The sequence below is a fragment of the Heteronotia binoei genome, chromosome 16 (genome assembly GCF_032191835.1).
Source record: "Heteronotia binoei isolate CCM8104 ecotype False Entrance Well chromosome 16, APGP_CSIRO_Hbin_v1, whole genome shotgun sequence".
Lineage (NCBI taxonomy): Eukaryota > Metazoa > Chordata > Lepidosauria > Squamata > Gekkonidae > Heteronotia > Heteronotia binoei.
In genome coordinates, this window is record NC_083238.1 from 17673070 (window position 1) to 17688905 (window position 15836).

Below are 15836 nucleotides of genomic sequence, written 5' to 3' on the forward strand. Positions count from 1 at the left end.
TGCAAGGTGTGAGAAAACGGTCATACTTTCCTTCTGCCCCAGTGGATAAGGAGGGATGGAAGTTGGACCGTTCAGGGCATAAAACATATTTGCCAGCCCTAGCCTTTTAATTTTCTAACTTCCAGGCTATTATGGGGGCATGGCAACTATTTCTGTGGTGAAAGATGTCCCCTTACCTGGAGCTTCTACCTGAGGACAAAAGAGATCTGGCCAAGATCCTCCAGGCTGTCCATGTTCCACCTGTTATAGCATATCGTGTTGCCTGTTTCCACCCCCCCCCCCAATCCCTCCTCTCCTGCTGAACATGCATTGCACACCCTAGACACCAAGTGGGCGTTACTGTTCTACCTTGAGAACATGACCATTCAGAAAATGTGTTAACCTCTTTATTTCATATGCCGGATGTAATAAAGGGAAACCAGCATTCTCACAGTCATTGTCAAGATGGATTGTAAACTTTGCATAGTATTATTTCTGTCAAGGGAGGTCTTGAACAATCATATTAAAGCACCTGAACAATCTTAAGATACATTAAATATCCATAACGTGGGTTTTGGTTGCACTTGGTTACTCAAAGCCTTGCTCAAGCACAAGGTCGTGGCAATGGATGAGTTGTGATTTTTTCTGCCTGCCTTTAACTTCACAAAATTGTTCTCACTGGATCCTCATGAAGCATTCAAAACACATAGGTTTATATTATTCCTTGGTTTGTTTGTTTTTTAACTGATGGAGCTCTTGCGACTTTGTGTTGGTTCATCAGAAGGCTATTGACAATATTGTGTTTTGCCAAAAAAAACCCCATAGATAATGCCATTAAAGCAAAAGAAAACTGTATGACAGATATCAAAATACAAAATTACTTACAATAAAGTTGACATAAGCTGGCTTAGATCCAAATGAGAATGTTGAGAAGTCTGTGTGTGCATCAGGAGTTCTGAATTTCTCTATTTCTAGTTCCACCTGCAGCTTTTCTGTATGACCTTTAGTCAATCTCAAAGCTTTCAGACCTCCAAGAAGGATCTCCAGTGCGCTGTGAGAAACTATGGCTGTTATTAAAAAAAAAAACTGTCAAGTTCTCTGCATTCCTTGCTCCTCCATTCTCACATTAAGTGAACTTTTAGTGAGAACGTACATATGGAGAGATGATGAAGAGGTTTTGTTGAGGGAGTACCTCACTGAATCCCCTGAGCCCACCTCTGCCAATCCCCTGACGTAGTAGTCACACAAGACTGCCAACTGGCCTGACCTCTCTTGAATGGTCACGGGCAAGATGGTTTTCTCCCACCTGGGAGACATTCTCAGCCCCCACAACTCCCACCTGGACCCAGTGAGGGTGGATGAGTTGGCTTTCTTTGAGGTCAACATCTCCCGATGGGCTACCACTTTCTTTTCCTAATTGAGTAAGATCCAGGTCTCCTGTTGCCCCCGTTTGTCCCCCCATTTCTCCTCTGGGCTTGCAGTTTGCACCATTGATGCTTGGAAGGGGGGGATGGCTGCCTCTGCCAGGTGGTGGTGGGCTCCCTCATGCAACACCTACCTTATGACACATGTACCTCATAACAACACCTACGTCTTGGTCACTTTAAATGGAAAACTCTGATTTCCACTGGTCTGGTGGAGCTGGGGTGCTCACTAAGCTGCCAGGGGGTTACTTTGGGGAGCCTCTGTTGGATGTCCACTGGTCTGTTCAGGCTGGGGTACTCTCCAAGCTGTTCTGAGAAATAACTTTGGGAAAGAGCTCCTGTTGAAACTATGGCGATGTCTCCTTTAGAGACTTGGGAGAGGCTGTGAGCATAGAAGGATTCCTGCCTTGTTTCCGGTGTCTAACTGGGTTGGGGAGTCTGCTCAGTTGAAACTGCCCTGTGAGTTTGGTGTTACTGGCTTGTTCCTGATCTGTTCCATAGACTCCTGTAGCTGCAGCTGTCTTTTCCAGAGAGAGCACTGGGGAGACCTTTTTGGAGGGTCTATAACAGGGACCCCAGAAATGTAACCTGCCCCCAACTTGGAAAGATTGTTGAGGAGCAGGCAGCAGGGTGAGGTTCCTTGTGCATTTGGTGTTTGTAGCTTGCAGGGGGTCTATTCTGTATACCTTTGTGCCTGACATTTCCCTCAAGTGCACTTTCCTGGCTTGACATTCCTCTTGGGTTTGCACTGCCACAATGGCATTGGTTGTGCTGGGTACATTGCACTTGTTCTGCTGAGCTTGCAAAAATCCCTTCAGTTACTACTGCAGAGATTCTCAGGGATTTTGATTCGGTTCTGCTGGGCTTTTTTGCTTGCTTTTGTTTTGTTTTGCTATTTTTCCTTCCACTGGAAACAACGGAGATGAGACACTTTCTTGTGGAGGGGGCATAACTCAGACCCTATAAATCCAATCCTCACCAAACTTGGAGGGCAGGTAGAGGAGAGTCAGCCAGAGATCTTCTGTGAGTTTGTTGTTTCTGGCTTGCACAGGATCTGTTCTATACACCTGTGAACCTGTGCATCATTTCCCCATAAAGCACTGTCCTGGGGACACCTTCTTTGGGGGGGGGCATAACTTGGACCCCATCAAACTTGGAGGGCAGCTAGAAGAGAGTCGGCCAGAGATTCCCTGCAAGTTTATTGTTTTTCGCACGCTGGGGGACTCATTCTACTGCATCACAAACCTCACAAGCTGAACTGGTTTTCCTAGTGTCAAAACGTTTGTGATGGTCTGTGGTTCAGAAACCAGAAATTACGAACTGAACTGCATTTTCCTAGTTTATGTCTATCCCTACTCTCAACTGTATCTCAGAAAGTGGTTTGTATAATGCTGCCCGAGTTCCTTGGATCAAAGGTATAAAAAAGGTTGTTGTTTTTTTTTTAAACCAACCTAAATAAGAACAGTTGATACTGCTTAAAGGTGGCGAGGTTTTCAATGAATGGATTTTTCATAATGTTTGAAGCAAAGTAGAAAGGTGAGAATAATTTAAAATAAGGCACACGGCACTCTTGATGCACTTTGCGATGCAGACTGTTTGTTGCTATAACGTATTTGAAAGCTTGTTAGAATCCTGTACGTGGAAAACAATAAGCTCGTTCATTAAAATAATGGCATTTCAAGAAGCCCATAAACTCTGGTGTGACTGGATCAGTGGTTTTATGAAGCGTGTTGCATCAGAAAGGATAACAATGTGGATTTATGATAGAGCTCAGTCCAGATCATGTTGTCATGCTGCCTGTGTACTTAGAATTCAAATAATGCCAATCCTGTCTTTAATCAGGAAGTCTGTAACTCAGTGGCGGTGCACCAAGGTGCACTGTTGATTATCAGGCATAGTGCTTTTGCTCTGACACCACATCTGTATATGGTTTCCCATTAAAAGGAGAACGATCTGTTCCAAAATAATATTTCAGGTTTACAGGTTTTGCCAAAAAAAGAATATATATGTTAAAATGAATTAGGTGTGATGGTATCAAGTGCATTGTACTGTGCCAAATTTTGAAACCTCTGGGGATTATTCAGGCTTTATGATCCCTTTTGAACAAAGTAATATAACAGAATATAGTGGCTCAGGTTTGCTATGCTTCTTGAGTCAATTAACCCTGTAGAACAACCTAAGGAAATCTCAAAACGTATTTGGTTTTATTTTGGCAGAGTCTTAACTTTGCTTAGTTACGGCCTCCATGTTATTGCTGACTGACTAGCAGAAATTTCCCCTAAGTGCATTTCCAGGTTTCCCCAAGTACTGAAATATGCGTTTGCCATTGGGATTAATGTTACAGAGAGCAGGAACAAGTTGCTTCTTGCCTGAGGCAAAAAATCAGTCTCGCTCCTATCCCCGGTTGCAAAAATATAACTTACCAACAATGCAGGCCTATATAGAGCTCCTGTATGGGCTGAGACTGGAGCAGCTCTACATAGGATTGCCCTATAGGGAATATGACAGCATGTGGACATTGCATGGTTCCCCAAAACCTCGCCTAAGGTGATCTGTGCCACCCTGCCTATTGGTAGGGTCAGCACTGAGGTTATGCAGGTTTGCATCAGTCAGGCTTCGGTGGCTTTGTCATCTCTCTGAAAGATCTGAAACGAGCAAATGAATAGTTTTTGTAGATTTACTGAGAAATATCCTGTGCACACAAACATGCTAATCTCTGGTGATTTTTCCTCACAACAGTTGGGTCAGGGAGTTTTTAAACGAAGAGAACAAAGGCCTGGATGTCTTGGTGGAGTATTTGTCATTTGCACAGTATGCAGTCACGTAAGTAAGATGCGAAGTTCCATTCATTCTCAAACCCAAGAAGTGTTAAAATTTGCATTGATTTCTATATTGGCATCCTCGGTACATCGCAGTGTATTTACAGGATGCCCAGTTTTTGGTGCAATAATTCCACTGTTCTAACAATTTATATGCCCCTCTTTCAAAAAATTCCTATCAGAAATCTTATAAGTTGCTTTACTTCTGGGAATATATTGTGGAATTGTAAATGCAGCAACCTAATATGTTTGGAAAAAATACATTTGGTTTCATCTTTATGATGTTGCTACCTATAAAAGTCCACTTACCTTACAGCGATAATGGATGAGAATACGCAGAATAGTTAGCAAGAATAAGTGCAAACATTTTGCAGAAGCAGGAAAAGGCAAAACCACAAGGGAAGCTGATCTAGCATGTGAAATGAGACTCTAATATCTTATCCACGCTGAGATCAGTGAGTGGTTGGTCGTCTGTATGGCCCATGACTTCCATGTTGCTTGTTATGGCAGAAGTGGGGAAAGCCAGTGCTCACCACAGTCAAACTTCTGCTTTCCCCTGATCGTCCGTGACATTTGAATTAGCTCTGGAAGTTACTGGAGGAAGACCAGAGCCACGCATTATGGCAGTGGTGTGGTTGCTATCAAAAATACTTCTGTAGGGAGGGGAAGAGGCTTGCAGATGTCATATGCGGTTGACTTCTCTCATGAAATCCACTTGCAATACAGTTCTGCTATGGGGGGAAGTGAGCTTTCGTGCCCTTTCTCCATTTCATTCCTTGTCTTAACAAGGGCCCCTGCACAAGTTGTGGCTTGGTGAGCCAAAGGCTCCTATCAGCCATCTATTGTGGCTCTCAAGGCATGTCATTTATTCTTCCCTAGCATGGTAATCTTAAGTGTATGTGTTTGTGTATGTGAGAGGAAGAGAGAGAGAATAGTACTGACAGGAGTTACAACCTTCTTAGCCTATTGAAATCAATAGGTTTCGAAGGATTTCACTCTACTTGAGATGGTGCTGCAAGAGACCCATCTCTGCTTAAACACCACCAAGGAAAACCTGTAATGCTTACAGTAATATATGTTTGGAATTATCCATGGCAAACATACTTGTCTCAGTTGCATGCTGGCAGTGAAATGAAGTAGGTTTATTTTTGTCAGATTTATTGTATTATTATTATAATATGGAGAGAGGGACTGTCTCTCCCCATATGAGCCCCAGAGAGCACTGAGGTCAGCTGGTAAGCACCAGCTGAATATCCCTGGGCCAAGGGAGGCCAGATTAAAGACCACCCGAGATCGGGCCTTCTCCATTGCGGCCCCACTACTGTGGAATCAACTCCCGGAGGAGGTACGGGCCCTGCGATGTTTAGACCAATTTCGCAGGGCCTGTAAAACATACCTCTTCAAAATAGCCTTCGCCCATACCGAGCTAAGATAATGTCGCTGTGTATGTTTTCTTTTCTTCCACTGAACTTAAGAAGATCTATTTAGCACCTTAATGTTAATTTTAATGTAACTGTATATTGATTTAAGATGATTTTATTGCTATGTATGATTTTATTGTATTGTATTACATTTATGTGTTGTGAGCTGCCCTGCGCCTGCTTGTGCGGGGAGGGTGGGATACAAATAAAAAGTATTATTATTATTATTATTATTATTATTCTATTAAAAGAAAATCAAGAGAAGTCTGTAATTCCATCTCTGCTGCAGTACTGGAGATTTGTTCTCTGCAACAAATCAAGCCATTACTGAAGTCTGGACAGTAGTACGTTGTAAGATTCTTCCTCGCTTCTATCCCTCTGATAGCCTTTCCCCCCAATTTCTCAAGATCCAGATTTACAGTGAAGTGTACATGAACCTAGCACTGTGTTCCAGCTCAAGGGGAAATGTGTTAACAGTGCACTGTATCGCTCTATCCGTGACTGTAATCTGTTGGGACATATTAAATCTGTAGATGTTCAACAACAGGAAGAAAAAAAAACTATCTACAGATCTCCTCTCCTTCCTCTCTTTATTTGCAGACCTGCATTGAAATGTCTGTTTCCTTTTCAGATTTGACTTTGAAAGCTTGGAAAACAATATGGAAAATTCAGTGGACAAATCTAAGCCTTGGAGCAGATCCATTGAAGACCTCCATCGAGGAAGTAACTTGCCCTCTCCTGTTGGCAACAGTATTTCCCGCTCTGGCAGACATTCCACTCTACGGTAAGGGAAATAAAGATGCCTTAACTTGCCTGATGAGTGTCGTATTCCTTGTACTATTTATCTTTATTTTGACAACCGCCTAGCCAAGTCTCAAAATTCATTTCTACTGTTAACTTGAAAATGCTTCAAGGAGACTAATATATATTTAAAGTTGTAATGAGTCTAGTTTAGGTTTGTCTTGTGGTGTTTTTCTTTGGCAGCTGACTACTTGGCAGACAATTATTCTGTCCCTAAGAGTGTCCCTCTCTTTGTTTATATTTTGAAACTGCAGAGCAGTTTAGTTCTGGCATATTTCGAAAAAAATCTCTAGTTACATTGCTAAATAGTCAGCACTTTGGAGAGCTCTTGTTAATAATGTGAACATAGAATTAACGTGGAAGTCATTCAGCTATGATGTGCTGAGCCCATTACGTGTGGTATTTACTATGTGTGTGTGTTTGTGTGTGTTTATGTAAATAGATATCATGTATACATGTAATTGTGCACACACACTTTGTAAATGGAACTTACAGTGGTCTTCTACCCGGATACCTGGCCCAAGTCCATCCCTTCATAGTTTCCGTAGTGGTACTCCTTCTGGGGTTCTCAGATCATCTCCCTAGTTTTGTCATGAAATGAAGCATCAGTTTTAAAACCATCATCTTTCAACTAATATTTAAACTTTTGCTCCTTTAAACTGCCTCCAAACTTTACAGTATACCTGTATGCAAAGCAATTTCATATTTTCAAGTAACATCCGAAAGCTTTTGCAGTAAGAACCGACATTTGTTCTTGAGGAATTTTTAAGTAGGCCTAATGCAGTGTAGCTCATGGGGCATGGACTGTAAACACTTCTCCATCACAGCTACTGTTGATGGTTTGGTAATAATCACATGGTAGGTCTTGCTTAATGTCTGCGTACTATTGCTTTTTGGTATTCCCCAAATACCATACAGAAATACTTACATAAAATGAAAAATATGGTACTGGTACACAATTAGCATTTCCCGAACAACTCTGTTTGGGTTTTTTTCCCCCTCAAATGCCTCCATTATTCTGCTTTTTGATACCGTAAAAAATATTCTTAGGGTTCTTTTAGTAAGGGGTATCACCAGATTAAATAAAGAATAAAAATAACTCATCAATTTAAGCTGTTTCTATTCAAGCGTCTTGGGAATTTGATACTGAGGTAGATTCAAGAGGTTGGCATTCTTAGTAGCTATATTTTTAATACCTCCAGCAGTGGACAACTGTGAACCGATGCAGATAGGTGGTGAGATCCTGTTAAAGTACCCCGATGAGCATACTGAGCTGATGCTGCTAAAATGACCAGGATGGGCTTGACTCATTGAAGGTGCCTTTTGTGTTAGGCCGTCTCATGTCATGAATCAAAGTGCAAACACTCTGGTTAACCTTTGTGGCAGTAGCATTTCTTTAGCTACTGTCATACTGCATATTAGGGCATTTGCTTCTAGACAAATCACGCTAAAGATTTGGTCCACACAAACACTGTCATATGGACTCAGCTTGGCTATGTGTAGAGTAAGTGTCTTTCAGGCTGCTCAGTTGCTCACTTCAGAGCTGCACGTGTCCAAATTGATTCTTATCTTCCGTTCGGTGAAAGTACCAGCGTTAAGAGGGTTATTGATATTTAGTACCATGTTGCTTTAAGTTTCCTTGCCCTTTTTTTTGGAATTTGCCGTTGAGGTTAAAAGTAAAGAAACTTTTGCAGTTGGGGATTTAAGCATTTTATGCTATGCCTTTCACCAGCTTTCTTGGAAGTTCAGTATTAACCAGTCAAGCAGTGTTAGCAGACTTAAAGGAGGCTTAGTGGTTGATGCTGATTCAGACTTCAGAAGCTTGAAGGGAATTAGAAGGCTGATAGATTTGCAAAAGAGATTCACACAAGTGGGATGAAGGACAGCCAGGACTGGAAGCAGAGGAGAAAGATCAAACCGTTAAGCTCAAGTTTGATCTGAAAATCTGGAAGAGACGGTATTTATAGTGCTGAAAGGGTAGCATGAAATCTCAGATGGGATAAATGATGTGAAGCTTTCTCACCAGAGATGAGGCCTCCGCTATGGGGTGTTTACTAATTTGTAGGAAGAACCGTATAATAGTACCTCTTGTGTTGCTTGCAGATCGTATGTTAATTTTAAAACCACAGTTTAAAACGAGATAAATGAATAAGATTGTGTTCAAGGTTTAATGTCTGTACTGTACACATTGCAGTTTTGTTCATTGTTTCCTTTGGGAGACTTTTGTAGTAGAAATGGAGAATTCAGTATGCATGACGCATTGCTTACATTTTTTTCTCTTCCTTTCTCTTTTCCTTTCCTCTCCTTCCCCGTTGCTTTGATCCTTCTTCTCCCCCCCATATCGATTCCTTTTCCTATGCCTTTCTTTGGAGCGCTTCTGCTTTTCCTTCTTTTCTCTTCCATGTTCATCCATCTCTCAAAACCAGAATGGTTTGTCTGCCTGAACCACTTCCATTCCAATGCTCCCACCAGAGCTGCTTTTCATTCAACCGCCTCTGGAGTGGCTTCAGTTTATGCTCTGCTGGTGAGGCTTCGAGCTGGAGAATCTCGTAAGTCAGGGGTGTAAAGCTACACCCGGGGAAGTTGCGTAGTGCATGGCAGCAGGTTCCTGCACACTGCTGTCCATGTATTATAATGATGGTGACCACATGTCATACATGAAAGGCTCCTAATATAGGAACCTTTTGTGTATGTGATGTAGGTTATCTCATTATATTTCATATACTTAAGCTTACTTGTGTATGTTTTTTTTTTTAAAGGCACATTTAAAAATTACAGACTCATTCCCCAAATTTCCACCTCCAAGATTCTCTAAGCTCTCTCAGGGCTTAGGCGGCCTTATTTCCTCTCTCTGCTTTTCCCTCCTTTAACTTCTTCTCATGTGATCTCCATAGTCTCCCTCTTCTGAAACTTGTTTGGGTGATTTTTGAAAGATCTTTCTTTCTTTCTTTCTTTTTTTTTACGTCTTACATCTCTGCATAAGTGGGAAATGCAGAGGCTTATACCTTGCCTATGGATGTCCTCCCATTGGGTAGTTTTTATCACTCAGACAGGGGGCCAGCCAGTTTACCCATACGTATGGTGAATTCTTCCATCTCTTCTGGTCTGTGAATGTAAATAAATGTAAATAAGCCACAGACAGTACCGTTATTTTGCTATCTAATATTTATTGTTCAGTTTTGTCATTTGAGTGTTTCACTACATCTTGTTTTTCACATTGTGACATTCTAGAACTGCTTGTTTTTTTGTAGATCTTTTCCTTGTCGCCAAGAAGGTCTTTTGGTTTTAAATTTTAGGTAGAGTTTCCAGCCAGTATTCAGTTCATCTGCAGTTTCCTAAAATGATTAAAATCTGAAAGGCAATTGCTGATTGTGACTCCCCAGGCATTCCCTCTTCAGCTACACATCATGGTAGCGGAAGCTTTCTTGGAGCCTGTCATTATAGTGCTATATTTTTGCAAGCACCATTAAAATTAATGGAGACACTCCTTGGGAGAGCATGTAGTGGGGAAATCTGGGAAGCCCACAGGGTAGCTTTTTGGGAAGAATAGCCTAACTTCCAAAACAGTTTATGGCTAACTTTTCATAACAGGGAACATTCTCTTATTATCTATCTGCTTTTAATGTACAATTCAGATGAACCTCCTTTTTTCAATTCCTTTTATTGTTTGCCTGTAAGGAGCAAATGTGATTTATGCTACACCGGTGGGGGGTGGGGGGGGTGGGGAGGGCAAAGTTCACTGGCATATTCCTTCTTTCACTCAAAGATATATTCCATAGCCTTCCGTAAAAGCTCAGTGTGTTGTACAGCAAAAATATGGCCGTACCCAGTTTGCTCAACAAACCAGCAGCCATAAAACATCTCAAACAAAGCATATTATCCTGTAATAAAGAGTCCACAATGCCAGCCCCATCCTGAGCAGAGTCACACCCTTCTAAGCACATTGTCTGTAACATACTTGGAAAGGTATAACTCTGCTTAGGATGGCACTGTAAATGAGATCATTTCAAGCACTCATAAAAAAACCTTTCATTGAAAGCCTTCCAAAAAGCTCAAGGGGATAGGAACCACCAAACCCTTTCTGAAAGCCCATTTGAATTAGAAGAAACAGAAGAGGAAGCTGTTCAGTGGGTAGCAGCGGTCCATGCCATCTGCTATGAGGGCACTACAAGAGGGAACTGCTCGATTGAATGGAGTTGGCAGAGGAAAGTGCTGTCTTTCGCTGTTTGTCCCTTCCTGCTGTTGTTCCTCCCCCATACCTTGTACTTCAACATTCTTGGAGGTCTCCCAGCCCACAAGAACAGCTCCCAGTGCAGCAATAAAGAGGGAGCAGAAACCCTGTTTGTGGTAGTTAGGATCCAAGCCGGTGGTGCGTTCAGATATGACAGGGGTCTCCAATTAAAGCTGCTATAGAAAGTGAAGTCTTTGTAACCCCGTTGAGTATGTAGTGATCTTTCAGAATCCCGTTATGATTGCCATTATGTTTGCCATTGTGCATTGTCCCCAATGCCTTAATGGAATGTTTCTCATTAGCCAAGAAACCAGACATTTTTAATTGCATGGTGGTGGGAGGGAATATGCAGAATCGACAGATTGCCGGGGTTGTGTTACTGGAGCCAAACTAGATTCTGCAATGTGTTGACACCCAGCTATATAAATATGTATACCATATGAAAATCATTTGTGGGCGGTGACATCGATGTGGTTCTTCTGCTTCATTTGTTTTCTATTTGTGTGGGACTAGTGCTTAAAAAACCATTAAGGAAAATGTGTAGCTCTGTACTGTACTTTGTTTATATTGCCTTGACTAAATCTTAAAAGCATTACTTATTTTTCATTCAGTTAAACAGCATAACCTTGACAGATCCCTTGAGCTGATTTGCCAGCACAGCAGTTCAGAGAACTGGGTTTATTGTTCTAGTCTGTTTACTTCCTGTTGGGGTTTACAGATACTTTAGCAGAGTTGTGTGGAGAGAACCACACATAAGCCAGCCAGGCACACGTTTTAGCTTAAGAATAAAGTAGTTTACTTTTACTATGAGGAAAGGGGTAGACTGGGATTTCTAGACAACAAAAGAAGGATTCATTATCCTATCTAGTCTCTAGACTACATCTCGACTCTCTTGAGTCCAAACTCTAACTGCATGGAGATCTGAGGGCTTTACACAAAGGGCAATAAAAACTGACCAAATGGTTTCCCCCAGACCACCTCCCAAATATATGGATTAGCCTATTAGAGCTTTCCTTCAATGGTCACTATACATATTGACACCCAGCCTGAGCGGGAAGTACGTGCAAACATTCTCATTGGCTATACCTCTCACTGGCTAAACATCAGCATGCATATACATTCATTTAATTAACTCATGACAACAGGAAGTGAAATTGCAATAGAAACCCAACACTTCCATCGTGACATAGGATTGTCATCTATCACTGATAGGGCAGTTAAGACCAGCACAGTAAATGCCTCCTTGAGAGGGGGGATCATCTGCCTTGAAGCAGGCAGTGGTGCATCCACTCCTAAAGAAGTCTATGATGGACTCAGGAAATTTGAGGAGCTGTCATCCAGTATCAAGTGTACCATTCTTGAATAACGTAATTGAACCAGTAGTAACTGGACAGTTTCCCGAATGAAGCTGATTGTTTGGTTCCTTTCCGAACAGTCATCTCCAGTTATGGGATTGAAACAGCCTTGGGTTCCCTACTGGATGACTCGCTTTATGAGACTAACAGATTCTCTTGGACCTCTCAACAACTTTTGATGGTATCAGTCATTCATGGTATTTGCCAGACTGATTCCTGGGGATTGGAGCCTGAGGTGGTTATGCCCTCCAGTTCCCTTTTCTTCACTATGCCCTACAGGAGTCTCAGAAAAGAAGAGGAGGGGGTTCATAACACCCTTAGTCTTCTCTTTTCCAGCACTTGGTCCATCTTGGATGTGGGTTGGACCAGTCCTCTTCTATGGTCTTGGGGCTATACCTAATAAAATCTTAACTGCAGGCAGGACCATTCCTGGATCTTCCAGTATTCCCTATTTAGGGATGGGGCCTGGCCTGTTCTCAGTGTCTGGGCCAATGGGCTTCCCTCTGTCCTCCTCTTCCCATCAGCCTCACCTAACCAGTTTGGTGTAGTGGTTAAGTTCCTGGACTCTCTTCTTCACATTTCTTCTCGGACTTGAGGCCTCAAAAGGTCATTACTGTTCCAAGGAGGCCACCGTTGTCTCAGGCCAATGCCCCTGGGCTGTGGTAGGCTTGCCAACAGGGCCCACTGCCTTTGGATATGCTGGTGAGGTTTCTTCCCTGCTTCTTCATGGCCACCCCTAGTAGGGGAGCCTACATTGTGCTCATCATACATGCTTTCCTTGGCTGCTGTCTTCCTCAGCATTACCCTTTGCCATCTGCCCTTGAGGTGTCCTCCTGTTGCTCCCTCCATTTCATTGATGCAACAGCCCCAGCACTGGGCCAAGGGGCCATGTGATTATGAGGAGGGCTTCTCCGGGTCCACTGATGTTGCAGCCTCCCAGCCTGACCCTGGAGCTGTGGATGAGTGTGAAAAGGGCTCTTCCTGCTATGCTGACATTGCTGCAGCTATCTGGCCTGGCCCTAGAGCTGCTAGCATGTGTAGGGGGGCTCTTCTGGTCCTGATGTCACCACAGTCTCCCATCCTGGCCCAGAAGCTGCTGGTGAATATGAAGAAGAAGAAGATATTGGATTTATATCCCGCTCTCCACTCCGAAGAGTCTCAGAGCGGCTCATAATCTCCTTTACCTTCCTCCCCCACAACAGACACCCTGTGAGGTGGGTGGGGCTGGAGAGGGCTCTCACAGCAGCTGCCCTTTCAAGGACAACCTCTGCCAGGGCTATGGCTGACCCAAGGCCATGCCAGCAGGTGCAAGTGGAGGAGTGGAAAATCAAACCCGGTTCTCCCAGATAAGAGTCCACACACTTAACCACTACACCAAACTGGCAAACTTTAGGGAAGACTTTGCCAGCATCGACACTACCCTTCTGGACTGCCTTTTGGAGTTGGAATCGGGAGACACTGTTTTGTGGTGGTTTCAGTCCTATTTGGAAGGCAAGTTTTCAGAAAGTGGTGGTAGAGAGCTGCTGCTTTGTCCATTGTCCTCTGGCCGGTGAGGTCCCACAAAGTTCCATGTTGTCCACAATTCTTTTTAACATCTGCATGAAATTACTGGATGAGGCTGTCCAGAGATTTAGGCTGGGTTGTCACTAATATGATGGTTTCTTTAAAAACAGAAGCAAAAATTAACATTTTAAAGCAGGCTTTCTATCCAACTTGGGGTCCCCAAATAATAAAAACATTAAAAGAAGATTAAAAACAAGTATAAATATATAAAAGCAATTAAAAGCAGTTAAAACAAAATACTAAACATGTGAATGGGAGGAACGGTCAAGGGGAATCACCAAAGGAGTGCCAGACAAAAAAGAAACAAAAAACTTCACCTGTTGGTGGAATGCAATGATAAGAGATAGTTGAAAATCTCCCTTGGTGTCACATTCAGGGCACAGCCTGATGCTTTTACTCCAACCGGGGTTTCCTGGATGCAGAAATACAACATTAAAAAGTAAAACAGAAGAGCATGGTCTACCAACGAGCCCAGAGTCAGAGAGCTGAAGGATCAGTCTGAAGGTCATGGGAAAAGAATATCTGGAGTTCAGGGTCCAAGGCTTGAAAACCAGGGTAGGGTCTGGGTCTCTAGCTGTAAAAGCAAGCGCAAGTTAAGCAGGACAGGGGTGCAGGGCAGCAAGGCAGGGTAGAGCTCTGTTCTCTAAGCAGGTCAGCTTACCAGTTTGGTGTAGTGGTTAAGTGTGCGGACTCTTATCTGGAAGAACCGGGTTTGATTCCCCACTCCTCCACTTGCACCTGCTGGAATGGCCTTGGGTCAGCCATAGCTCTCGTAGGAGGTGTCCTTGAAAGGGCAGCTGCTGTGAAAGCTCTTTCAGCCCCACGTACCTCACAGGGTGTCTGTTGTGGGGGGGAAGTTAAAGGAGATTGTGAGCGCTCTGAGACTCTGAGATTCAGAGTATAGGGTGGGATATAGTAATCCAATATCTTCTTACAGAGGAAGTGAGAGAGCAAGGTTGCTTCCTCACCAATCCTTGCTCACTGCCTCCTTTTGCTGACTCATCTCCAAAGCCCAGGTGTTGCTTCTTCCTGGTGGATTCCTCATCCTCCAGGTATAAATTCTTGCTGCTTTCTTTCAGCCTGTCAGTCCTGATCTTGTAAAGATTCTGCTCCAGGAGTCAGCATTTATTGCCACTGTGCAATTAGGCAAACACTCTGTCTTCTCTCTAAAGCTGGCAAGTGCTCCATCCTTCTTCTATACTTTGTTGCTTCAGGAGACCCCAGTGGGAATTGAGGCTCCGACCTCTGTGTCCTTTTTTTTTACTCCTACCAGAATGAGCAGCCTGGCTATGGCTGGGAAATGTTCTTGCTTCCTGATGCTTCCCCAGTTGGATCGGTTTCTCAGCTCAGATACTTGGGTGGGTATTCCACCAGTGCAGAGCCTGACTCCTTTGATTTTGAAGAGGTGCCAGCTAGCCGGCCTACAATACTTGGAAGGAAATTCTGTAATTTTGGTGTCATGACTGAGAAGGCTCTTTCTTTGGTTGCCACCCATTTAACCTCAGATGATGGGATACCTTAGGCAGAGTCTCCAAAAATTGCTGCATTTGTCAGGTAGGTTCACATAGGAGCAGAGAATCCTTAATGTACGGCCACAAACCACATATGTCTTTAATGGGCAATACCAGCACCTTGAATTGGGGCAGGAAGCAGATTAGGAGCCAGTGTGGCTGGAACTGTTGGGTTTCTGATGCAATTTCACTTCCTGTTGTCATGAGTTAATTAAGTGTTTGTATATGCATGCTGATTTTTTAGCCAGTGAGTAGGTAGAGCCAATGAGAATGTTGGCACGTACTTCCCGGCAAGGCTAGGTGTCAATATGCATAGTGACCATTGAGGGAGAGCCCTAATAGGCTAATCCATATATTTGGGTGGTGGTCTAAGGGAAACCATTTGGTCAGTTTTATTGCCCTTTGTGTTAAGCCCTTAGATCTCCATGCAGTTGAAGTTAGGACTCGAGGGAGTCAAGATGTAGCCTAGAAGCTAGATAGGATATTGAATCCTTTGTTTTCTAGAAATCCCAGTCATACCTTTTCGTCATTCGTAAAGTAAACTACTTTGTTTCTTAAGCTAAACCGCGTGCCTGGCTGTTATTCGTGGTTCTCTCCACATTACTCTGCTAATAGTATATCTAAACCCCAACAGGAACAAGGGTGAGGAGATACGTTTCCTACAACTCATTCCATCCAGAATTCCGGCCACAGTATTCTGCACCAGTTGTAGCTTTCGGGCACTCTTCAAAG

The 15836-nt window shown here is 43.1% G+C and overlaps 1 protein-coding gene across 3 annotated transcripts in view; it reads left to right on the forward strand.

The window, feature by feature from the left end:
- FMNL2 (formin like 2) overlaps window positions 1–15836 on the forward strand; it is a 304440-nt gene that overhangs the window by 211579 nt on the left and 77025 nt on the right. For all 3 annotated transcript variants that reach the window (XM_060256905.1, XM_060256902.1, XM_060256903.1), the window contains exons 5-6: window positions 4143–4226; window positions 6275–6427. In XM_060256905.1, coding sequence (XP_060112888.1) covers window positions 4143–4226; window positions 6275–6427 — 237 coding nt within the window. The remainder of the gene's footprint in view (window positions 1–4142; window positions 4227–6274; window positions 6428–15836) is intronic.